At 21.6% G+C, this 27,620-nt stretch overlaps 1 protein-coding gene across 8 annotated transcripts in view; it reads right to left on the bottom strand.

The window, feature by feature from the left end:
• Positions 1 to 27,620, bottom strand: part of LOC122509294 (Down syndrome cell adhesion molecule-like protein Dscam2) — a 332,361-nt gene that overhangs the window by 206,402 nt on the left and 98,339 nt on the right. For all 8 annotated transcript variants that reach the window (XM_043623242.1, XM_043623243.1, XM_043623239.1 and 5 more), the window contains 2 exons: positions 16,180 to 16,500; positions 2,212 to 2,373 (listed from right to left, as the gene is read on the bottom strand). In XM_043623242.1, coding sequence (XP_043479177.1) covers positions 2,212 to 2,373; positions 16,180 to 16,480 — 463 coding nt within the window. In that variant the 5' untranslated portion in view covers positions 16,481 to 16,500. The remainder of the gene's footprint in view (positions 1 to 2,211; positions 2,374 to 16,179; positions 16,501 to 27,620) is intronic.

The raw sequence follows: 27,620 nt of genomic DNA, 5'->3' as shown, positions 1-27,620 counted from the left end.
ACTAATTCAATAAAATTGTTAGTTAAAAGTATGAAAAATTCATAATATCAAAGATTTTAATTTGAAACCTTTTGAAAATTCAATTATTTCTAAAAATTAACGCTATAATGCTTTAATATTCAATTATTATCTAAAATTTAAACTGAAATTCATTTATAAATCAATTTTTTAAGGAACTTGAATAAAATTGTATTAGAAATAATTGAAATTCGGCAATGAGTTTTATTATTCAATTGAATTCCTAACAAGAATTTTATTATTTATGAAAATAATTGAATTACTGCAAAGAAATTTATAGAAAATTTGTAAATAATTATATCCTATGAAATATTTATTATTTATGAAAACAATGAAATGTTAGCGTAGAATTTTATTAAGATTTCTTTAAATAATTGAATTCTTTTGAAAAATTTTAATAAAATCGTAGATATTTAAAATCATAGAATTGATGAAAATTTTTGAAAATAATTGAAATGTTGCCAAGAATTTTATTTTATATTATAAGAATATTGTGACTGTAACTTCTTAAAAATTACTTTCATTCCTTCTATTCAATTATTATTTTCTAGAATTTCTAACAAAAATTATTCTTTAAATCAATTATTTTTAATGATTACTGAAAAACTTCTTTGAGAATTTTCTAATCCTTTTTGTTTACAATTCAATTCTACCGAATTTCAATTTTTAATGATTACTGAAAAACTTCTTTGAGAATTTTCTAATCCTTTTTGTTTACAATTCAATTCTACCGAATTTCAATTATTCGTTAATTCTTCAATTAAATGTATATTAGAAAATAAAACCTTCAAATAATTCACAAAAAAATTCAATGAAACTTTTTCAAAAAAATTAATTCTAAAGAAATATTAATGAAAAGTATGAAACATTCAAAATTTTCGAAGTCTTTAATTTGAAACCTTTTTAAAATTTTAACTAAAATTCTGTTTTTAAATCAATTTTTCTTAGAAAATTCAAAGAGAATTCTATTGTCTAAAAACAAAAATAAATAATTTATTGATTAATTGAATGTTTCTTAAAATTTAATTATTCTAAAGAATTTTGTCAACAAATTTTTTTAAGTAATTGAATTCTTTTCATTAATTTTAATAAAAATTGCGAAGAAATTTATAAAAAAAATTTGTAAATAATTAAATTCCCGTGAAATTTTTAGTATTTTTAATTTTTTTTAATAATTTAATTCTGTTGGAAAACTTTATTAAAATAGTAGATATTAAAAATCGTTAAATTGAGGAAAATTTTTAAAAATAATTAAAATTTTGACAAGAATTTTATTAAAATTCTTGAAAATAATTGAATTTCGGCGAAGAATTTTATTATTTATAAAGACAATTGAAAATTCGACGAGAATTTTTTCAATTTTTTTATCATAATTGAATTTTTGCGAAGAATTTTATTACTTTTGAAAATAATTGAATTTCTACAATGATTTGTGACTTCTCCAAAATTCAATTTTTTTTTAGTGTTTTCAACTAAAATTCTTCTATAAATCTATTATTTTTAATAATTTATTAAATATTATACTCAAAAATGTAACTAATTTCAGAAGAATTTGTATTTTTAAAATTTTCATAATTCTAAGTTCTTTAAAATTTCTAATTCAATTCATTCGAAATTGAAATTTTATAAAATTTTAAATTGAAACCTTTTGAAGTTTATCTACTTATGAAAATTGCAAACGCAACTTTTTTAAAATTTAATTAATTTTGAAGTATTTAAGTAAAATTATTTATTAAATAATTTATAAATAATTATTTTATGGTAGTTCTTCAAGAATTAAATTATTTACAAAGAAATTGTCAGAGAAAAAAAATTTGAATGTTTTGTATTCTAGAATTTGTAGTAATTTCTTATAGTTTATAAGACAACAACAAAAAAACACCAAAATTCAGAATTTTCTTATGAATTCTAAAAATTTAATTTTTTCCAGTACTTTTAAAAAAAATCCCTAACTTTCCCTTTGATTTCTCTGAGAGAAAGAAAGACAGAGAAAGAGGGATAGAGAGAGAGAGAGAGATAGATAGAGATAGAGGAAAATAGAGAGAGATAGAAATAGAGAGAGAGGAGAATAATCTCTCGTCGATACTCTCTTGCAAATGTATTCAGATGTCCCATGTGACCCGAATTCTCCTCGAATTATCTCTTACTACGTCGATTCGTCTCATTAACTAATTTACCAGTAGCACAACATACCGCTTATAGTGGATGGATAAATGTTGAAGGATGGCTCCTGAAGCCAAGAAGTAACGCTGACGTGATCACGAACAAAACTCGGCACATTGCATCGCATAAGTACGTTGTTGCCCAGGAAACCACCGGGACTTTGTACTTCCGGTCCGTACCTCTGATGCACCACTGAAACACACAAATAAACTGTGTTAAAATCATGAGTCTGAGTAATGTCGTACACGAAACTCTAAATGAATATATATACAGAACTTGACGACGAGTTATAAGTAGATAAAGTTCTCCACCATTTCAATGAAATTTACAAAAAAAAAGAAACCACTGAAAAATTCGCCACATTTTTTTATTCGAAAACTAAAGAAACAAAACATTTGTCTTCTTTACCTATTTTTTTTTATTTCGTGCCTTTTCATTGTCGATGAAACCTTAAAGAGCTAATTTTTATATTATTACATATCATTTAATAATTTTTTTAATTTCTTATTATTTTATTTATTATTATTTTATTAATTCTTATTTCTATTTTTTATTTTTATTTCTGTTTTTCTTACTTCCATTTCCTATTCTTATTCATATTGTTATTTATTACTATTATTTATCTCGCGTGGAAAAAAATTAACTAATAATTCCAACTGCTGTGCATTATAATAAACAATATCCAGTAGTAAAAGTCCTTTATAGTCAGACAGTATAAATATTTGTTTGATTTTTTATTTGTATAAATTTATTAGTAAAATATTATTTTATATATTTGTTACTTAAATTTATATTAAAAATCTTATATCTGGGAGTCGATTACGTTATTTCATTTCGACATTTATTATCACATTCATATGTTATTATAAATAATAACACGTTTTGGAAGAATTCATTATTTTTATAAATAGTAGAATTCTATGTAGGAATTCAATTATTATCATAATAATTTTAATAGAATTCCACGAATAAATTCAATTATTTAAAGAAAATTTTAATAATATTTTTTGAAAGAATACAATTATTTTCAAAAGTTTTGATAAAGTTCTTTGAACTTTTAAATTATTTTTTAAAGTTACAATTAAAATTATTATTAAAAGTGGTACATTATTTTCAATAACCTTAAAGAAATTCTTTTGAGAAATTTAATTATTTACGAAAACTAATATAATTGTTTAAAATAATTAAGTTCCTGTTTCCTGTAAATAATTTTAATAAAAGTTAATAATAAAATTATTACTTACAGTTATTAAGAAAATTGATTTTATTCATAAAGTTAAAGAAATTCTTCATAAAGCTCAATTACTTTCACAATTTTCAATAAAAATTATAAAAAAATTACATTATTCAAAAAAAATTTTTTTAAATTCTTCAAAACAAAACAAATCAGATTTTTTCAAAAATTTTAATAATATTCTTTGGAAGAATTTAATTATTTTTATAAATAGTAAAATTTGTCACAGAAATTTAATTGAATTTCGAAAAGGGCTTAACTCGTTTTTTTTAAATTTTACAGGAGACACAAAAAACTGTTTATTTTAAACATCTTTAATTAAAAATGTCCAGATTTTTTTTTTGTAGTAATTTTTTTTTGTTATATGAGAAAATGAATTCTGTAAAGAGTTCCGTACGGAATTTCGTAAAAATTTCCGTATGTAAATTTTGCAAATATTCCACATTGTATATTTTTGTAGAGTTTTCGATAAGTTTAAAAAAAACTGTCAAACTGGTACCAACTCCAATTGAAGTTGGTAACAGTTTTTTATACTTTTTAATATTATTTCCTTATTATTATATTTTTAAAAATTTTTTAAATTCTTTTTTTTTATTAATATTACACAGAAAAAAATCCTTAGTTGATAAAAACTGTTTAACTGTTACCAACTTCAATTGTAGTTGGTAACAGTTTTTTATACTTTACAATATTACTTCCTTATTATTATATTTTTTTAATTTTCAATTTTTTTTTATTAATTTTACATGGAAAAAATTCTTAGATGATAAAAAACTGTTCAACTGGTACCAACTCCAATTGGAGTTGGTTTCACGTGGGCATTAATTTATTATTTAATTTTATAATGTAAAAAATTTGTTTTGAACAAACAATCTTAGGTTAAAACAAGACAAAGGAAAAAACACTTTAAAACATTTTTCTCCTCTAAAAGTACCTCAGATGAAATTTTCCTTTTAAGAAAATATCAATGAATATGTAATAATGCAAAAAAATGAAATTTGAAAAAAATCCAATTTGAGCCCTTTTCGAAATTCACGATTCAATTATTTTCAAAACAATTTTTTATAAAATTTCTTTGAAAGGATTGAATTATTAAAAAAAAATTTTTAATCTTTTTCGAAAGTATTCAATTATTTTCTCAAGTATTACTTTCAGATCAATAAATTAAAATTCTTGTAATTTTACCTTCAGTAGTAAAATTCCCAATAGGTCAGACCAATTAATTCAAAAAATCGTCTTCTTTTTAGTACCAGTAGTAAAAGTCCTTTATAGTCAGACTGTGTAAATATTCGTTTTAGATCAAAATGTTAATTACACGGAGAAAAAGGATTGTTACGTTGATAAAAAGATATTGTTAATATAAAAACTAACAAATTTATTTTCTTGTCCTAACAATTCAAATTTTTTCTCATAACAATAAATCTGTTGAGGTAACAAACAATTTTGTAACAACAACAAACAAAATTTGTTAGTTCTATATTAAAAATTCTTTTTTCTCTGTGCAGTTTTCAAAACAATTAGTAAAATTAGTAATGTTAATGTAAAAACAATTTTTCACTTTAATACATTAAAAAAAAGTTAATATTAAAAATCCACAAAAACAGTAAAAACAGTAAACAAAATTTATTATCAAAATGAAACAACAATTTCATTTAACAACATATATAAAAAAGTAGCATCAATTTTACTGAAATTTTCAAAAAATACATATATATCTATATATACACTACTTTTCCCATCAGCAAATTACTTTCAGCAAGTAATTGTTATCCTTGTAAAAGAGGTAAACTCGTGGTAAACTTTTTTATGCGATACCGTTAAAAATAGTAAATTCTGATCTCTCTCACGTGCACTTAGGAACAGTGCTAAGAGAGAAAAATAAAGTAAGAGTGAGTGAGTGAGTGAAATACATATAAGGCACGTAAAGGTTGATGGTCTGGGTTTCTGGGTGAGAGAGAGAGAGAGAGAGTGTGGGTGGTTAAGAGAAGGGGGGAGGGGAGGGTAGGTTTTAGACGGGTTGAGTTTAAGTCAGAGTAGTACAGAGAAATGTATAGTGTGCTATAGGGTTCGCAACCCGTTTCGAGAGTCAGCGAAGCGAGGCACTCAGACTCCGGAATGGGGTAAAAACTCGGTGAGTTTGCTGCTCTCCACATCGTGGCCTCGGTTACGCGGCAACCAAGCCAAGCATAAACTCGAAAGACCTTTCCTACATCGGGAGTAATATTTACAAACCGTGAAATATGTAAAAGAGACGCATCTCAACCGTCGTGTCGTTTAAGACGCAGAGATATACAATTTCTCTCTCTCTCTCTCTCTCTCTCTCTCTTTATTTTCAGTTATATTTCGATTAGAACACGCGATGCAATGTTATGTTTCGTCAAGCGAGCTTGATATTTTAAACATACTCAAAATTTTCAAAAACTCTCTCGGGGATAAAAATAATCTTAACCACAAGGAGGCGACCTGGGTATATTATAAAACTATGAGTTTCAAGATTTTTTTTCACTTTTTTTTTAATCTTCAACGGTTGAAATTTTTACAGCGCTCGAGTAAAAATTCCAAATCTCATTTCTTTTTAAAATTTTTAACATTATATCGTTTTAGAATTAAAAAAATTTAAAAAAAACTTAAGAATTTGTTTTTGATTAAAGAAAAAAGAAAATAAAAAAGAAATTTATTACTATTAATATTAATCAATTAATTATTAAATAAATAAATTAATTATTACTATTAATAATAAGTTTATATATTATAAATAAGTTTATATATTATTAATAAGTAACTAATATAATTATTCTATTCACTGGACTAAGAGTGGAACCAAGTTATTTACCTAGTGACTGAAATTAAATTAATTAGATACAATTGTGTTTGCTCGAAAACAAAAGTTTTAATAAAGTCTGACTAAAACACATTGTCACTACTTGCAGTAATTTCTTTGACAAATTTCAATGGCAAATTAATTTGAAAAATTATTAAAAATTAATGTATTGAAAATAAATGAATTTTTGAGAAGTATTTATTAAAAAATATTGAATAATTGAATTTCTTTAAAGAATTTTATGAAAATTTTTGAATATAATTGAACTACATCGAGAAATTTTATTAAAATGGTAATGCAAATAAATTAAATTATTTTAATTTTATTATTAATGAAACTAATAGAATTCTATCAAATTATGACATTAAGATTTTTGACAATAATTTAATTCTTAGTAAGAATTTTATTAAAATTTTTAGAAAATAATTGAATTGTGCTGAAGAATTCATTTGAATTTTTTAATAAAAATTGAGTTTTTGAATAATTTTTATTGTAAATTTTGAAAGTAATTGAATTTTATGAAGAATCTCTTTTAAGTTTTCAAAATAATCATGTTTTTAACAACTGTAAAAATTATTTATAAAAAATTTAATTCTTTTAAAAACAATTTTTATCAGACCTTTTGTAAATAATTAAATTTTCTTCAAGAATTGCTTTAAATTTCTTGAAAATAATGTAGTTTTTTAAATTTTAATTGAAAATTCTAAAAATTATTTAAATATACAAAGAATTTTATTCAAACTTCTGAAAATAATAGAATTCTTTCAAAAAATTTGATTAAAAAATTTTTTAAATACTTGAATCCTTTCATGAAATATTAAAATTGTTTTGAAAATAATTAAATTCCTGTGAACAATTTTACTATTTGTAAAAATAATTGAATTCTTACAAAGAATGTCATTAAAATTTTTGAAAATAATAAAATTATTTTGAAGAAGTTTTTTGAAAATATTGGAATTTTCTAATAATTGTTATTGAAAATTTTGAAAGTAATTGAATTTTATAAAGAATTTCTTTAACTTTATGAACATAATCAATGTTGTTAATAACTGTAATTAATAATTTTATTATTAACTTTTATTAAAATTATTTATAGAAAATTTAATTATTTTAAAGAATTTCTTTAAATTTCTTGAAAATAATGGAATTTTCTAATAATTCTTATTGAAAATTTTGCAAGTAATTGAATTTTATAAAGAATTTCTTTAATTTTATGAACATATTCAATTTTGTTAATAACTGTAATTAATAATTTTATTATTAACTTTTATTAAAATTATTTATAGAAAATTAAATTATTTTAAACAATTTTATTTGTTTTCGTAAATAATTAAATTTTGTTAAAGAATTTCTTTAAATTTCTTGAAAATAATGCTGTTCTTTTAATAATAAATTTAATTTAAAATTTTAAAAACAATGGAAATTTACAAAGAATTTTATCAAAACTTTTGAGAATAATTGAATTCTTCCGAAAAATTTAATTAAAAATTTTTTAAAGTAACTAAAAACATTATTTATGAAAATAATTGAATTCCTGTGAAGAATTTTACTATTTATAATAATAATTAAATTATTTAAAAATTGATGTTTATTTTTGAAAATTTTACTTTTCTTTTGGAAGTGAAAATTGAAAGTGAAAAAGAAGATTGGTCATAAATTCTGTCATAAAGTAAATGTGAAAATGAAAATATGAATAAAATTCTGTCAAAATACATGTGAAAATGAAAATAAGAATAAAATTCTGCGAAAGTAAATATGAAAATTGAAAATAATTCGAAAATTTCCCATCAAATAGAAACACAGTTCGACAATACAAACTCTATAAAAATCCATTTAATAAATAATCTTTAAAATTGAAAATCACAAATTTTAAAACACTTTTTACAGAAGACATAATTTTTAAATTTCTTTAAAGACTTTAATTAGAATTTGCAAAGTCCAATATTGGCTTCAACTTCTGATATTAATATTACATGGTTAAATATTAAAATTATGACGTAATTTAATAAATTAAATTCATTCGCAAGGTAAAGAAAAAATTAAAAATTTCCCTCTACCTAAAAAGATTAAAAAGCGATGAAAAGATTAAAAAAAAACTAGGTACTATAAATTCATATTAAAAAGAGGATATGAAAAAAAATCTCATCACTCTAACTTCTTAATAAATATTTAAACTTGTTGGCTCAATATCTCTGGATACAGAGAATCATCTTTCGAGAAGTTTATTCTCCCGACTAATCAAACTCGTAAAAAGAATTCCCTCAAAGTTCGCTGCTAATAATTAATTTCTTTGACAAATATTTCCAAATAATTTCAATCCACTTAAACACAGTTTTTCTAAGGGTGACAAATTGAGACTAAAAACCAATCAAAAGTGTTGCGAAGCAATATTTTTATTCGTTTTTTTTCAAACTACAACGAATTGATACCAAAAACGTGGATCAAATCATTTTATCCAAATTTTTGCTATCAATTTGATCCACTTTAGTATCAATTTGATACTTTCAAGAAAACTGTGTTAATATAATACCCCAAAATTTTCTGTGAACTTAAAAAAAATAATTACTATTAATAGAAATAATTAAATATTAAATCTTTAATAAACTAAATTTTGTACAAAAAACTAAAACTTTGTACTATTCAGAGAGGACAAAAGTATGTTCACTGCGGCCATTCTCATATTTTTCAAGTAGAAAAATACAAGACAACTAAAAGTGGGATTAATATTGTAAAAAAAAGAAGAGATGAATTTCCTTTTTTCTAAAGAGCTAAAACTTCTCAACTGCATTAATTATCTCTATCGATCTATGCTTCTTAATTAAAGTCGAAAGATGGTGGTCGACGGTTACTCGGAATCCTCGATATCCCGTGAAGTGCGGCGTCTCTCAAACTACCACAGGAATTTAAGGTCGGAACTTTTGCCGTAATTATGTTAGAAGTTGAGTTTGCGCAAAAACAAAAGCTTCCCAAGTAGCGCTGGCAATGACACTTGAAACCTTATAGTTGCGCGCACCAAGCGATCACATTTTTCACCCTTAATTAACGTAATCGCAATTGTGGACGCGCTTGGTTCTCTTTTTTTCCTGTATATATATTAAAAAACTTTTCACCTTTTCGAGGAAGGAAAAATATAGTAAAATAGTTGAAGTAAAATTATCCTAAAAATTGTCCCATTTAATTGCTATAGATAGATATTGTATTAATGGAAATGATGTGCAACGTGCGTCTTCTCGAGGAAACTCTTGTAATAAACCCACCTCCCCCCATCGCATGAAACGAGAGGAAGTGTAATATAACTTTCGAGACTAAAGATCAACTTTGACCGCACAATGAATTAATTAAGGTTGATGATCGATCGCAATATTGTGAGCACGCAATATCATCTAAATATCGATTGTTAGCGAAGAAGATAAATCCATTAGGGTTCCGATTCATTTTTTCAATCAGTTTCAACTAAATCATCAAATTTGGTTTAATTTAGATTTTCAAATCAGTATAGAAAAAGTCTCTTTTCATCAAAACTAAATCCATTAGATATATTCGGATTATTTTTTCTCCTATTTTTTAGTTAAATTTGATTCAAATTTTTAATTTTTGAAATCAGTAGAAAAAGTCTCTTTTGATCAAACTAAATCGGATTTTTTTCCATTTTTATTAAGTCAATAATTTTTTAATTCTTAAAATCACTAAAGAAAGGTTTCTTTTGATCAAACTTTAACGTCCGAGGCGATAATATTAAAAAATTAGGAAAATAATAATACTCGGACAAGTGGTTTTTAATAAAAATTTTCTCCAAAGTTTCGAAATCTAAATTTCCTCATTATGGAGTCTAACAAAAACAATAAAATAAAAAATAATTAAGAAAGAAAAAAAATACATAAAATTTTGCCCACTTATTTTATAAATAAATAAACAAATAAAAATTAAATCAATAAATTAAAAACAATACAATTGAAATAAAAATATGAAAAAACAAATTAAAACTAAATTTAGAATCAAGAAGTAAAAACAAATACTATCGACTTGATAAAGAAATTAAAAAATAGAAAAACACTCAAATAAGAAACAAGAATTTTTAATTGAAAATATCAAAACATCCAAACTTGTAATAAATATAATTATAATAAAAAATTAGAAATTGTTTCGAACTTGATAAAAAATAAAAATAGACAAATAAATGTATTCAGAGCAAAAAATAAAAATAAATTGAAACTAAAAATATTAAAACACAAAATTGCAATGAATTTTGAATTGAAAAACTAAAAGAAATAAATTAATACAATCGACTTTATATAAAAAAGTAAAATTAAAAATTAGAAAACAATTTTTTAAGAATAGGAAAAATAAATAAAAAAAAAATTCAATAAAAATATATTGAAAATATCAAAACAGAGAAATTACAATAAAGAATTAATAAATAATTAATTAATGCTACCGATTCGATAAAAAAAATAAAATAGAAAACAATACTTGAAGAATAAACAATGAAGTGAATTTGAATTATAAAAAATCAAAATTATAATGAATTGGGAAATAAAAATTAATAAAAAATAAATTAATACACTTGACTTGATAAAAAATAAAATAAAAAAAATAAAATAAACAATAAAATAAAATAAATATATAAATAAAGAAATAAATAACAAATAATATCTAGATTTAATTAAATAAATAATGAACAATAAATTAAGAATTAAACAATAGCAAAAAAAAAAATACGATCAAATTGACACAAAGAGAAAAATAAATATCTTACCGAAAAAAAAGAAATCTTTTTCAATGGTCATCGTCAATAGACTATTCTTGAATATCGAACGATTATTGTTAATTATAAATTTTTTTTGTACAATCATTATATTTTTCACAGATTTTAATTTTCGATATTCGATCTAATCGATGAAACCCGACACAGTCGTTCGACCAACTGACTCACTTTCTTCTCCCTCTCCAATTTTCTTTCATTTCCTATTATCACTGCACATTTCCTCAGGCGTCAACATTTTTTCCATTCATAATCAAAACCCAAACAACCTTTCAAGGTCGCAACTTTATTTTGTCCATTATAGTACGAATTTACGATATAGACAATTAGTCTATTTGTTTACAATTTCAATTTCAATAAAATTTTTCATTTTATTAAATTTTTCTCTATTTTTAAACTTAATTTTTTTTTGCATTTCTAACATTTTGTTCGTTTTAATTGTTAACAGTCAGAATGTAAAATATTCTTTAAAATTATAAATTGACAGAAGTTGTAAAAAATTACAAACATTATTAAATATACGAAACAATTAAATACTCTCTAAATTTAAATTAGTAAAAATGTCTACTTATTTCAATTAGTGACTGAATTTTTGCTTTTGAATTTTAGTAAATTTGATTAAAAAATAGTAATTTCTATTAATTTATTAGTAAAAATTACTAATTCAGAAGCAAAAAGTCAGTCACTAATTTAAAAAATAAACATTTTTACTAACTTAAATTTAGAGTAAATAAAAAAACACCAATAATGAAATTTGACAAAAAAAGATATGAAAATATAAAATACTGCAAACATTGATAAATAATAAATAGTCAAAAAAATAAATTAAAAAAATCAAGAATAATAAATTTTGATAAATAAAGATATGAATTAAGTTAAAACAAAATAATGCATTAAATTAAGGTAAATGCAAAAAAAATAGAGTTGTAACTAAATATAGAAGAGAGAAAATAATCCATTACTAATAATAAATATAAACAATAATAAATGAATAATTTAAATAATTTACACTAAACTAAAACTATTTTTAATTTAAAATTCATTTTTTAATTTAGATAATTCGAAATGATGGAGCAATTTTTTATTATTACAACCACTTGTTCAAATGTATTTTCCTTTCTATTTTCCTAAAATTTGAAAAATTCGATTTGTTTCTAAATTCAATAATTAAAAAAATAATAAATACAATTTGAAAAAATCGATTTGTTACCAAATTAAAGAATTAAAAAATATAAAGCAAATTATTATTATAAAATATCAAGAAAATTATCAATCCTCCAAGTTAAATATTAAAATAATAAAAACATAATTTTATCGTTTTATCGTTCGCTGTTCTCACCAGAAAACGTAAAATAATTCGAAATTTTAAAATCTGTGTTTTTATTATTTTAATATTTGACTTGGTGGATTGATAATTTTCTTGATATTTTATATTATCTTTTACCGAGTGATAAATTCTACAACTATTCAAATTATTATTATTAAATTCATAAATATAGTTAAAAAAAATAAAATGACAAAAATTCAAATGAGATACAAATCTTTTTTTCACATTTTCTGACACACTGTTATTTATAGAGCTTAAAAGCTGGCAGCTTTCATTTTTAATTTTATTAGCGGCTTAGATTACATTAGAGAAGATTGTCTTTCCCGAGGTGTTTTCTTTATTTTTTCCATTTTTTTTCCATTTTTTTTTTTTTTAATTTTTTTTTTGTAAGCTTCATTTACACAGGAGAGAAGCGCATATATACATATGAAGCGCAAGTGAAGACGAGCCAAAAGCTGACGTTGCAAAGGATCGAGACATGAATTCAAAAAGCTATAATATATAAGTTGCAGTGTTCGCGAAATGATTCATGAGCATGTTATCACGATAAGGAGAAATTTCCAGTTCGTTTACTTGGACGAAACTTTATTTTTAAAGGTCCTACTACTGTTACTCTCCCTTTAGACATATATATTCACTGTCATTCATATATAAGATAACTTTATAAGTTTTCAAGCCAGAAACTTTAGATAAATGCAAAGTCAACAGAAATATCACAAAGATATAATAAATACAGGGAAAAATTACGACTAACTTATTCAAATCAAAAAGGGATCAATTTTTTTTCTTTTCTACTTTTTTCCTGGCAATGTTTGAGAAATAGATAGTTATCTCCTAAATGGACAGAAATTACATATCAAAATTATAGTTTTTCAATTTGTTAATCGCAATTTTTTATTGCCTATTGAAAATTATAAAACTGAGGTATTTAAAAGATTTTTATAAAATAAAAGTAAGAAATTTTCATAATTTTGATTTGTCAATAATAATACAAAAACAGAGTTGCTACAAAAATTTAATTTTGTTTTTCCCTGACTTTTTCCTGATTTCCAGACAAAATTTTGACTTTTTCCCTGACCCTGAAGAATATTCTGATTCCATCCAAAAAATATTAGATATTCAAAAAAATGTTCTATTACATTTATTTACGAATATCTTGAACTGAAAAATGATTCAAAAAAATCCACAACTTCTTTTTTAAATAAATATTTAATCATTATTATTTTTATATAGGAATTAAGATTTTCAAACTCAATAGCTTATGAGAATATATGATTTTATTATTAGTATTATTATAAAATATATAAATATTGTAACTATGAATTCAAATTTTTGAAAATTTTAATTTGGACCATTTTCAAAATTTAATTATTTCGAAAATTTCACGCAATGCTTTTAATATTGAATTATAATTTAAAATTTTAAGAAAAATTCATTTTTTAATCAATTGAATTTTTATGAAAAATTTTATCAAAACTTTTAAAAATAATTGAATTTTTTTGGCAAATTTAAAAAAAAATTTTAAGAATAAATGCAATTTTCTATCATTTTATTTCAAATTGTTTAAAAAATAATTGAAATTCTGCGTTAAGTTTTGTTATTTATGAAAATAATTGAATTCTTGCAACGAAATTTATTAAAAAATTTTTTTAAAGAATTGAATTCCTGTAAAGAATTTTATTTGCGACAATAATTGAATTCCGGAGAAAAATATTATTTTATTTATGAAAATAATTCATTTCTTGCGAAGATTTTTTTCGAATTTTTTTTTTAAATAATTGAATTCCCATCAAAAATGTATTATTTGTGAAAATAATTGAATTCTTAAAAAGAATTGTATTAAAAATAATTGAATTGTATAGAAAAATTCTATTATAATTGAAATTTTATTAACTAAATCTTGTCAAGAATTTTGTCAAAATATTTCAAAATAATAGAATTTTTAAAAGAATTTTATTTAAATTTTTTGAAATAACTGAATTTCTCAGAACTATTTTTTTCAATTCTCTAAACATATTTGAATTCTTTCGAGAAACTTTATAAAAAAAATTAAAACTATTTGAATTGGTTCGAAGAAATTTATAAAAAAAAAATTGGTGAGTAATTAAATTCCTGTGAAATTTTTAAATAATTGAATTCTTTTGGAAACTTTTTATTAAAATACATTAAAAATAATTGAAATAAGGAAAATTGTTAAAAATAATTTAAATTTCGCTAAGAATTTTATTAAATTTTTTGAAAATAATTTAATTTCAACGTAGAATTTTATGATTTCTAAAGATAATTGAAATTTTCAAGAGAATTTAAAAAATTTTTTAACATAATTGAATTAATGCGAAGAAGTTTATCACTTTAGAAAATAATTGAATTTCTGTAATCATTTGTTTTTGAAATTTCTATTTAAATTCATTAAAAATTAAAATAATAATTATTTATAAAAATAATTTAATATTTTCGTAGAATAGTGTCAAAAATTTTTTTCAATAATTTATTAAATTTTATGAAAATAGTAAATATTGATAAACATTGAATTGCAAAAAACTTTTGAAAATAATTGAAATTTTGCAAAGAATTTTATTTAAATTTTTCAAAATAATTGAATTTTTATCGAAAAATTTTGCTATTTATAAAAACAATTGAATTCTTGACGAGATATTCGTTAAAATATTTAAAAATAATTGAATTTCTTCGAAGAATTTTATTACTTTTGAAAATAATTGAATTCTTGTGATGAATATTGTTATTTTTGAAAATAATTTAATTTAGCAACGAATTTTTTAAAAATTCTTAAAATTTATTGCATTTTTGTGAAGAATTTTGTTATTTATCAGGATAATTGCGTTAAAACTTTTGACATCATTAAATAAATATTAAAAAAATCATTCTTGTCAGAAATAGAAATAAATTTTGAAGATTTTGTATTAGATTTCATGGCAGATTCATGGTTTATAATAGTTTATATGTAAGTTTATTTCTTATAAATTCTAAAAATTAAATTTTTTCCAGTACTTTTAATAAAAATCTCTGATCTTTCCCTGATTTCCCTGACCAATTCTAATTTTCCTAATTTTTCCCTGAATTCCCTGACCTGTGGCAATCTTGAGAAATTAAATTTAATCTTTTTCTTTTCCAATACAATAAAATTTTCTATCTTTCAGGATGTAGTTGTTAAGCAACATCCCACAAACAATTCAGTTTATTTTATTATTTAATTTAATTATTTTAATCTCCTTTCTCGAGGAACATAAAGTGATGAACTGAATTCCAGAATTTTAGAGAATTTAAATATAAAAAAAATTGTTAATTGTAGCTACAAAAAAAGTCCAATCAAAAGCAGGTACGGCAGCTAATCTATTGATTAAATCAATCGACTAGTCAGTTAATAATAATTTTTTTGCGGAAATTTTAATTCATCAATTTCGTTATTCACTTCTGCAAATATATCTCCAACAACATTTCCAACGATAATGTAGTTGCAAAGGGAGTATATGCACACAGATCAAAAATGGATTGCTTGACAAATACCATTAGTTGAAATTAAAAGAAAAATACATAGTTTCTAAAATTGAGAAAATATTGATACAGCGTTAACTAAATGAAAAAAAAGATTTCAGTGATGAAAATGGCTGATGAAAAAAAAGTACAATATATTGGCTTCCTAATAAAAAAAAAAAAATGAAAATATCGTAATACTCGTGAATGGAAAAATGAATGTGTCAGTAGCAGGAAAAGATTGAGAATGCCAATAACAGTACTCACTCATTCTCTCTCTCTCTCTTTCTCTCTTCTGGTATGTCGAGAAATGTGGTTTAGTGGTGAGCATTTAACGAGGAAGAATTTCGCAGAATACTTGCCTGCTCTAACAGTGACGTCCCTGCTGACAACAGCACCAACGCTGTTGATTGCAGAACACCTATAGATGGCCCAATGCACGTCCTGACGAAAGGCCTCGGCCTCAAAAGCTGGAAAGTGAACGGTCCCATTCCCAAGGACATGCCTTATACCTGGAATGGTGACCACACTTCCGCCATCTGCAGCCAACCAATCCACAGTTGGCTCGGGATTTCCTCTAACGATGCAGTCCACTCTGCCGCCACTCACGTTAGTAAATTCCACGCGCGATGCAGGTTCCGTCAGGAAATTTGGTCCCTGCATTTCGTACGATGCTTCGCCATCTGTAACAACCAAACGTCCACGACCTTATTAACATTCAATTCATCTCTATAAACTAGCAAAACACTGTCAAATATTTCGGTCAATCGTTCGTGTTATGCGCTTTATTAGATTCTCGCATTTTATCGCTTTCATTATAATATCATCATTTATATACAAAAATGACAATTTTAGAAATGTAACAAAATTTTATTTTACAAATCAATAGACAATAGTATATTAATAGATAAAGAAGTACCATAAAAAGATCTTTTTCTCACACTGAAATAATTACATTATAAGTTTAAGAAAAATCTACTTAAATAGGCGCCAAGAATTTAATTTAAGGAACCATTTAAATTAAGTGAAAATATTCTTAGAATAAGAATAATATTCTTGGCGCCTATTTAAGTAGATTTTTATATTTATTTTTTTTCTTAAGTAGATTTTTTTTAAAACAGAATTAATATTCAAAATTAATAAGAATCCGAAGCATAATAGCTTTGTTCAAACCCTTAAGAAACAAAAAAAAATTATAAGACTGATATTTAAGGAAATGTTAAAATTTAAAATAATAAATAATTCCATATACAGAGTTGCCACAAAAATTTAACTTTGTTTTTCCCTGACTTTTCCCTGATTTCCAGATAAAATTTTGACTTTTTCCTTGACCCTAAAAAATATTCTGATTCGCTCTCTAAAAATGATTAGATACTGAGAAAAATGTTCTATTACATTTATTTAAGAATTTCTTTCATTGTAAAATTATTCGAAAACATCGATAGCTTCAATTTTAAATAAATATTTAATTATTATTTTTCCGTAGGAATTAAAATTTTTTAAAACATTCAAATTCAACAAATTATATGAATATTATTATATAAACATTAAGAAATCAATAACTCCGAGTCTTCGACTCGGACTAATCAATTTCTTCATGTTTTTAATAATAATTAAAGATAACCATGTGACAAAATTATTATTTAATATTAATAATATTAATAGTATTAATATTAATATTAAATTATTCTCTAAAATTTTAACCGAAATTTATTTTTAAATCAATGTTTATTATAAAATTTTACGAGAATTTAATTATTTAAATATAATTTATTGATTAATTGTATGTTTCTTAAAATTCAATTTTTACAAAGAATATTATTAACAACTTTTGAAAATAATTCATTTCTTTTAAGGAATTTAATAAAAATTTACTGAAATTTATTGAATTAAAAAAGTTTATACCCATTTAAAAATTGGTATAATTGAAAATAGTAAAAAACTTTTTGAAGAATTTTATTAAAATTATTTTTAAAAATAATTAAATTCTTGAGATGAATTTAAATAATAATTTATGAAAATAATTGAATCGATACGAAGTATTTTATTAAATTTTGTTCAAATAATTGAAATTTTGACAAGAATTTTATTTAAATTTTTGACAATAATTCAATTCTTAAGAAAAACTTCGCTACCTATTTATATATAGATAATTTAATTCTTGACAAGAATTTTAAAAAAAAATTTTTAATAATTTAATTTCTGCAGAGTATTTTACTACTTTTTAAAAGAATTGAATACTTTTGATAAATTTTGATATTTATCAAAATAATTGAATTTTGGAAAAGAATTTTATTAAAATTTCTTAAAATAATTGATTTTATGGGGAGAATTTTGTTGTTTATTAAGATAATTGAATTATTTTGCAGAATTACTTAAAAAATTTTGAAAATAATTGATTTCCTGCGACGAATTAAAAATTATTTATGAAAATAATTGAATTAGTGCGACGAATTTTATTATTTTATTGAATAATTGAATGTTTCTTAAAATTGAATTCTCTCGTTAAATTTTAATAAAATTTTTAAGAATAATTGCATTTTTCGAGGAATTTATTTAAAATTGTATTAAAAATATTTTAAATTTTGCGGAGAAGATAATTGAATTCCCAAATAAAATTTTATTATTTATGAAAATAATTGAATGTTTTTGTAGAATTGTTTAAGAAATTTTTTTCAATAAATAAATTATTTGATAAATTTTTTGAAAATAGTAAATATTGAAAAACATTAAATTGCGAAAAACTTGAAAAAAATTGAAATTTTGAAAAGAATTTTATTTAAATTTTTGAAAACAATTGAATTTTTGACGAAAATTTTGCTATTTATAAAGATAATTGAATTCTTAACGAGATATTCGTTAAAATTTTTAAAAATAATTGAAATTCTTCGAAAAATTTTATTACTTTTGAAAATAATTGAATTCTTGTGATGAATATTGTTATTTTTGAAAATAATTGAATTTAGCAACGAATGTTTTAAAAATTCTTAAAATTTATTGCATTTTTGTGAAGAATTTTGTTATTTATCAAGATAAATTAATTATTTTGCAGAATTACTTAAAATTTTTTTTAAATAGTTTATTTCCTGCGAGGAATTAAAATTATTTGTGAAAATAATTGAATTATTGCAACAAATTTTATTATTTTATTGAATAAATGAATGTCTCTTAAAATTGAATTTTTTCGTCAAGTTTGAATACAATTCTTAAAAATAGTTGCATTTTTCGAGAAATTTATTTAAAATTGTATGAAAAATATTTGAAATTCTGCGATAAAAATAATTGAATTCCTCAAAGAAATTTTATTCTTTATTAAAATAATTGAATGTTTTCGTAGAATTGTATCAAAAATTTTTTTTAATAATTAAATTATTTGATAAATTTTATGAAAATAGTAAATATGGAAAATCATTGAATTGCGAAAAACATTTGAAAATAATTGAAATTTTGCAAATAATTGAACTTTTAGCGAAAAATTTTGCTATTTATAAAGATAATTGAATTCTTGACGAAATATATTCGTTAAAATATTTAAAAATAATTGAATTTTTTCGAAGAATTTTATTAATTTTGAAAATAATTGTATTCTTGTGATGATTATTGTTATTTTTGAAAATAAGTAAATTTAGTAAAGAATTTTTTTTAAATTCCTGAAAATAATTGAATTTTTGTGAAGAATTTTGTTAATTATCAAGATAATTGCGTTAAAACTTTTGAAATCATTAAATAAATATTAAAAAAATCATTCTTGTTAGAAATAGAAATAAATTTTGAGGATTTTGTTTTAGATTTCATGGTAGATTCATAGTTTATGAGACAAACAAAAAAGATACCAAAAATTCAAAATTTTAGTTTTATTATATTATTTTATTACATTAGTTTAATTAATGATGAAATTTGATAAATTAAGAAAAGAATATATAAAGAACTACGAACTTTAATAAATAATAAATAGAAAAAATAAAATCAAAAATAAAATTTTGATAAATAAAGATATGAATTTTGTTAAGAAATGTCTATGCTTAAATGAAATAAAAATTAATTGCAGTTCATACATAAAGATTTTTGAATAAAAACCGTTTTTTTTTTTAATATAAAGTGTCAGAAAAAATTGACTTAAAATGCTCATTTCTTTTCACTTCATAGAGTAGGAAAAAAATATTTTATACGAATAGTACAATTAAGTTCTATTAAGGCGTCTATGTACGTTCAGTAAATTGTATATACAATATTACGAAGATTATTTTTTAAGTATCTTTATACGTAGATTATCACGTTTCCTTTATCCTCAACGCTACCCACACATTTACAAACTTTAATCCAATAATCCTATTAGAGATCTAGATTGGATAAATTGAATTTAAAAGCTCTCAAATTAAATGTATTCATTAAATCTCTTTTTTATTATCCTCTATATATATTCAATGTACTTAAAATAAAAGGGAAATTTAAGTTTTAACAAATTTTTACTACTTTCCTTTCCGTGTAAGTCTCTTACACTATTTTTCTTTCATTTTAGTTTCTATTTTTTAAATTCTTTAAAATTCTTTAAAATTCTAAACCTGTTTGTTTTATTCTAATTTATGTAAAAAAAAAATTGACAAATTTAAACAAAGGCATTTTGAATCAAAGTTTTTGGGTATTATTATAAGATAAATAAAGGATTAGTGACCAATATTGGTTCTTAATTAATAGACAACACTACTGTTTTGATTTTAAAGTAGGTTGAGTCAATTTTCCTTATCTCTCTAACAGGCACTTTACAAAATAAATATTGTTACAAATTACTACTAAAATAATTATTAATAAAACAACAAAGGTTTATTATATTTATTCATGAATCCGATGGAAAATTGCAGAAAAGAAGAGGAAAAAAAATTTTTGTTGTGTACAATGGAAGAAAATGTGGGGTTGGAGTAGAATATTCTTGAAGACTTGTACTTGACGAATGAGTCTTTTTTCATCTCTTGTCTAGATGACCCTTGGGGCATTCACCCTGGTTTCGCAATGCGTTCCTTTTTTACTTTTCTATTCTGAGGGTCAAATTTTTTTTTCTTTTTGTCGTGGTACTGATTGGAATGGCACTTATTTAAATTTTTAACTCTATCATCATACAGATTCAAGGATACTTTCTTATATACATACTTCTAGAAAGGACCTTTCGTTTAGAACTCATTACTTGGTAAACTACCAAGTTTACCAAGAAAATATTTTTTTTTTAATCCAAAAATAAGTAGTCAGGGTTGCTACGATTTTGCTCATTTCAAATTCCCTGACTTTTTCAGGTTTTCCAGGTTAAAAAATGGAATTTTTCCAGATTTTTAAAATTACATTTATATTTTACAAAATTAAATAATTCCAATAAATTTTTATAAATACATGGAACTTTTATATAATATACTGTATTCCGCATTATTATGTTTATCTTTTTTAAATAAATATTTAGTCATTATAATTTTCCCATAAGAATTAAGATTTTCAAAAATTTCAAATTCAAACCTTTTTGAAATTAATCAACTTTAAAAATATTGTTATAAAACAGAAAGAAAACGATTATTCCGAGTCTTCGACTCGGAGCAATTAATTTTTTCATGTTTTATAAATATTTAAAAATGACCGACTGATAAAATCATTATTTTATAATTATAAGAATATTGCTACTGTAAGTTATTCAAAATTAACTTTCATAATTTCAATTCAATTATTATTTTCCAGAATTTTTAATTAAAATTCTTCTTCAAATTAATTATATTTAATAATTTTTGAAAAGTTTTTAAAAATTTTCAAATTATTTTGTTTACAAATTAATTTCACGAAATTTCATCGATTATTCGGAAATTCTTTAATCAAATGTTTACTAATTTGAATTACTAACCGACTTTTTGCTTTTGAATTAGTAAATTTTACTATTATTTTACTAATTTACATTTTACTATTTTTACATTTTACTATTTTTTACATTTTACTATTTATTAGTGAAATTTGCTAATTCAAAAGCAAAAAGTCAGTCACTAATTCAAATGAGAAATAATATTTACTAATTCAAATTTAGAGAGTTTAAAACTTAATTATTATCTAAAATTTTAATTGAAATCAATTTTTAAATAAATTTTTGTTAAATAATTCTATTAGAATTAAATTATTTAAATACAAAAATAAATAATTTATTGAAGAATTGAATGTTTTTTAAAATTAAACTCTCATTTAAAGAATTTTCTCAACAAATTTTTAAGTAGGTAATTAAAATTCTTTTGACGAATTTCAATAAAATTTTTAAGAATAATTTAATTCTTTGAGAAATTAGATTACAATTGTATTAAAAATAATTGAATCCCTGTAAAAAATTTGATTAAATTAAGAAAGTTTTTTGAAAATAATTGAAATGTTGCGAAGAATTATATTAAAATTTTTGAAAATAATTGAATTTTGGAGAAAAATTTTATTACTTATAAAGATAATTAGAATTTTTTAAAACTTTTGACCATAATTGAATTTCTACAGAGTATTTTATTACTTTTCAAAATAATTGAATACTTCTGATGAATTTTTACATTTATCAAAATAATTGAATTTTGGAAAAGAATTTGATTAAAATGCCTTAAAATAATTGATTTTATGGGGAGTATTTTGTTGTTTATCAAGATAATTGAATTTTTTTGCAGAATTACTTAAAAAATTTTGAAAATAATTTATTTCCTGTGATGAATTAAAAGTTATTTATAAAAATAATTGAATTATTGCAACGAATTTTATTATTTTCCTAAAGAATTGAATGTTTCTTAAAATTGAATTCTTTCGTTAAGTTTTAATAAAATTTTTAAGAATAATTGCCTTTTTCAAGGAATTGATTTAAAATTGTATGAAAAATATTTGAAATTCTGCGTTGAAAGTAATTGAATTTCTAAATAAATATTTGTTATTTATAAAAATGGTTGAATTTTTTCGTCGAATTGTATTAAACATTTTTTACAATTATTAAATTTTTTTAAAAATTTTATGAAAATAATTGAATTTTTGAAAAGTATTTTATTAAAATTTTTGAAAATAATTAAATTTTGGAGAAGAATTTTATTATTTATAAAGATAATTGAAATTTTGACGAAATTTTTTTTAAACTTTTGACCATAATTGAATTTCTGCTAAAAATTTTATTATACTTTTGAAAATAATTGAATTCTTGAGACGAATTTTAATAATATTTCTTTTTAAATAATTGAATTCTTTTGTGAAATTTTATTGAAATAGTAGATATTGAAAATAATTTAATTTTAATAAATTATTGAACATAATTAAATTTCTACGAAGAATTTTATTAAAATTATTTTGAAAAAAAATTGAATTGTTAAAAAGAATTTTATTAAAATTTTTGGAAATAATTTAATTCTTTCTAGAAATTTAATTAAAAATTTATTGATAATAATAATTAAATTCTAATAAATAAATTATAGGAATGTTTTTTTTAAATAATTGAATTTCTTTGATGAATTTTAATAAAATTTTTAAGAATAATTACATTTCTCAAAAATTTCATTAAAATTTGTATTAAAAATAATTCAAAGTCGGCGATAAATTTTATTATTCATGAAAATAATGGAAAACCTGTAAAGTTTTATTATGTATTTATGAAAATAATGGAATCCTTGTAAAAAATGTTATTATTTATGATAATAATTGAATAATAATTTATGAAAATAAATAGTAAATGAATAAATTCCTGTGAAGAATTTTACTACTTTTGAAAATAATTGAATTTCTGCAATCATTTGTAATTGATTCAAAATTCAATTGGCTTTAGTGTTTTTAATTAAAATTCTTCTAAAAATCCATTATTTTTAATAATCAATTAAATATATATTAAAAAATTTAACTAATTTTAGAAGAATTTTAGTTATTAAAATTTTTAATAATCTATGTTTTTTATAATTTTTAATTAAATTCATTTAAATTTGAAATGTTACAAAATTTCAAATCAAAATCTTTTGAAGTTCATCTACTTATGAAAATTGCAAGTGCAACTCTTTTAAAATTGAATTAATTATGAAATATTTAAGTAAAATCAGATTGCAAGAATAAACACAATAACTTTATAAAAATATTCGTTATTAAATTACATTGTCTGACCCAATATTGACTTTTACTACTGATATTTGAATAAATTTCTTATTATTAAACCACTTTGTCTGACTAAAATCAATTATTTCTACTTATACGAAAATTTTAATTTTATTTAACACACTGTGTCTGAAAAAAATTGATTTTCCCCACTGTATGTCAATTTTATTCCAGGATTCCGAGCAAAATTCCCTGACTTTTCCAGGTTTCCAGGTTGCGTCGCAACCCTGAGTAGCTATTCAAAAAAAATATATTTGAAATAAACATATTTTATAATTGAATTAAACGTAATTGTTTCTTTTTCATTTTATTAATTTCTTGATACTTTTTTGATTTTATACTTTTTTTTCGATTTTTACTTTACACAAAATATCCGCAATAGAAATATTTACGATTGATTTGAATAAAGGATAATAAATATTCTAATTTCGTTTTTGATTTACCGTTCCTTTAATATGATAAATGCCTGAGGAGTGTTCGAAGGTAAATAGTCAGTGACCCATTTTTATTTTCACTCTCAGTCTGTGTGTGTGTGTGTGTGTGTGCTTGTATGAAAAATCTTTCCAACGAATAACGTTGGATATTCTCAGGCATGGGGGAAAAAAGGTACAAAATGGCAAGGAACTCGACACAGGGCGCAGAGCCAAGGCGCCAGAACGGCACCTATTCTATCGTTCGGGCATTCAAGCATTCGAAGGCTGCAGATCCTATCTTTTTCTTTTCAGAGAGCATAAAAGCCAAAGAGTTTATTAAGGAATGTCTTTTTTATTTGTCCCGTCACCGCTTCGTTTGATTATTTTACATCGTGCGACGACTTTCCATTCTCTCAAATACAGCAAGAGAGAAAGATAAAGGAAGAAAGAACAGAAAAAAAGAAAGAAAGAAAGAAAGAAAGACAGAAAGAGAGAGAAAGAAAAAGAGAGAGAGAGAGAGAGAGAGAGAGTGTATAACTGTGTCATGAAAAATTAAAAGACTCCCTATTGTCGAGAAAAAATTATTCTTTTCTCGGTTTTCACCCCCCCACGAACTTTCTCATTCCTCTTACAAAGAGAAATATTTCTTTGCAACTACACTTCTTAAAAATGTTATACTTTTTCTTACAAAAATGTTTTGTGAAAATGAAATAAAAACGAACACCGCGTCAATATAACTTTTTCTTTTAATCAGGTAATGTACACGTAAATATAAAAATTTTACCCCAGTTTTTTTTTTCACCCCCACAGTACAATACATTTTTAAAACAAATAACAAAAGAAATTCCTTTTAATAGAATCTATATATAAACAAAATTCATTTCACAAAAAAGAAGAACCCCCGATGTAATGAACATTGCAAGCGAATTTGTTCAAATTAAAAAAAAATTCTTTCTTTTTATTTTTAATGGTACATATTTTAATTTTGGAATATATGTATTTCAAAAATCTGTCAAATTTTGTCATTTCGAACAATTTATAAATTCGTGGGGAGGGGTGGGAGCTCACGGCCAGGTAACTGGAATTTGGAAAATTTTATTATATATATTAATTTTTGTACGTACTACGTATATTAATAGTAGAACGTAGGTATTATTTAAAATTCTTCAAAAATACAATTATATTTAAAAGTAATTCCTAAAAGTAAAAAATTAAACTTGAATAATTTTTTTTAAATAAATATTTAAGTATTGATCAGGGATTGAATCACTGATAGTATTTAAAAATACGGACTTTACGGACCAATTACTGACAAAAATATAACCAGTCCGAGTCAAATAAGAGAACATTTTACTTAAAACTATAAATTAAATTTTTCATAACTATAAAACATTTAACAGATTTAACTATTATTTTAAAAAATTTTTAAATAACATTCTTTTTTAAATCGATTATTTTTAATAATTTTCGAAAAAGTTTTTTGACAATTTTCAAACCCATTTGAAAAACCCCATTTGTTTACAATATTCAATTTTACGAAATTTCAATTATTCGTAAATTCTTCAATTAAATATATATTACAAAATAAAAACTTCAAATAATAAAAAAAAATTAATCCGCAATTAAAATTTCGCAAAAAAAATAATTTCAAAAATTAATTATTTCTGAAAATTCATGCTATATTGCTTCGAATATTCAATTATTTAAAATTTTAATTGAAATTCATTTTTAAATCAATTTTATCAAAAAGTTCTACTAGAATCCAATTATTTAAATTCAAAAATAAATAATTTATTGAACAATTGAATGTTTCTTAAAATTCACTTTTCATAAAGAATTTGATCAACAAATTTTAAATAATTGAATTCTTTCGACAAATTTTAATAAATTTTTTAAGAATAATTACATTTTTCGAGAAATTTGATTAAAGTTGTATTATAAGTAATTGAAATTCTACGATGAGTTTTATTATTTGTGAAAATAATTGAATCCATAATAAGAATTTTATTAAAATTTCTTAAAATAATTGATTTTATGGGGAGAATTTTGTTGTTTATTAAGATAATTAAATTATTTTGCAGAATTAATTAAAATTTTTTGAAAATAAATGATTTCCTGCGACAAATTAAAGTTATTTATGAAAATAATTTAATTATTGCAACGAATTTTATTATTTTATTGAATAGCTGAATGTTTCTTAAAAATGAATTCGCATAAAGAATTTTATCAATAAATTTTTAAATAATAAAATTCTTTTGATAAAATTTAATAACATTTTTAAAGAATAATTATTACATTTTTTGAGAGAGTCGATTAAAATTTCATTTCATTTCATTTCATTTATTATAAACGGGTCATGCCCTTTCATAATTGAAAATTGTATTAAAAGTAATTGAAATTCTGCAATGAGTTTTATTATTTATGAAAATAATTGAATTCCTAAAAAGAATTTTATGTTATTTACGAAAATAATTGAATCCCTGTCAAAATTTTATAATTTATAAAAAATAATTGAATGATTGCGAAGAAATTTATTAGAAAATTTGTAAATAATTGAATTTCTGTGAAATATTTTTATTATTTTATGAAAATAATTAAAGGTTTGCGTAGAATTTTAGTAATTTTTTTTTTAAATAATTGAATTCTTTTGGAAAATTTTATTAAAATAGTAGATATTTAAAATCTTTGAATTGAGGAAAATTTTTTAAAATAATTGAATTTTTGCCAAGAATTTTATTAAAATTTTTGTAAATAATTGAATTTCAGAGAAGAATTTTATTATTTATAAAAATAATTAAAATTTTTACGAGAATTTTGAAAAATTTTTGAACATGATTGAATTTCTGCGAAGAATTTTATTACTCTTGAAAATAATTGAATTTCTGCAATAATTTGCAACTTTTCCAAAATTAAATAATTATTCGTGTTTTAACTAAAATTCTTTTATAAAAGCATTATTTTTAATAATTTTTGTAAAAGTTCTGTGACAATTTTCAAATTCTTTTGTTTACAATTCAATTTTACAAAATTTCAATTATTCGTAAATTCTCCAATTAAATATAAATTAGAAAATAAAATCTTGAAATAATTTTTAAAAAAATCGGCAATTTAATTTTCTCAAAAAATTTATTCCACATAATTGATAGTTAAAAAAATGATAAATTCAGATTTTCCAAGATTTTAATTTGAAACATTTTCAAAATTCAATTAATTCTAAAAATTCGCCCCAATGCTTTTAATATTCAATTATAATTTAAAATTTTAATAACTGAAATCCA

The sequence above is a fragment of the Leptopilina heterotoma genome, unplaced genomic scaffold (genome assembly GCF_015476425.1).
Source record: "Leptopilina heterotoma isolate Lh14 unplaced genomic scaffold, ASM1547642v1 Lhet_60, whole genome shotgun sequence".
In the NCBI taxonomy this organism is placed as follows: domain Eukaryota; kingdom Metazoa; phylum Arthropoda; class Insecta; order Hymenoptera; family Figitidae; genus Leptopilina; species Leptopilina heterotoma.
This window is presented reverse-complemented; position numbering and strand designations above follow the sequence as displayed.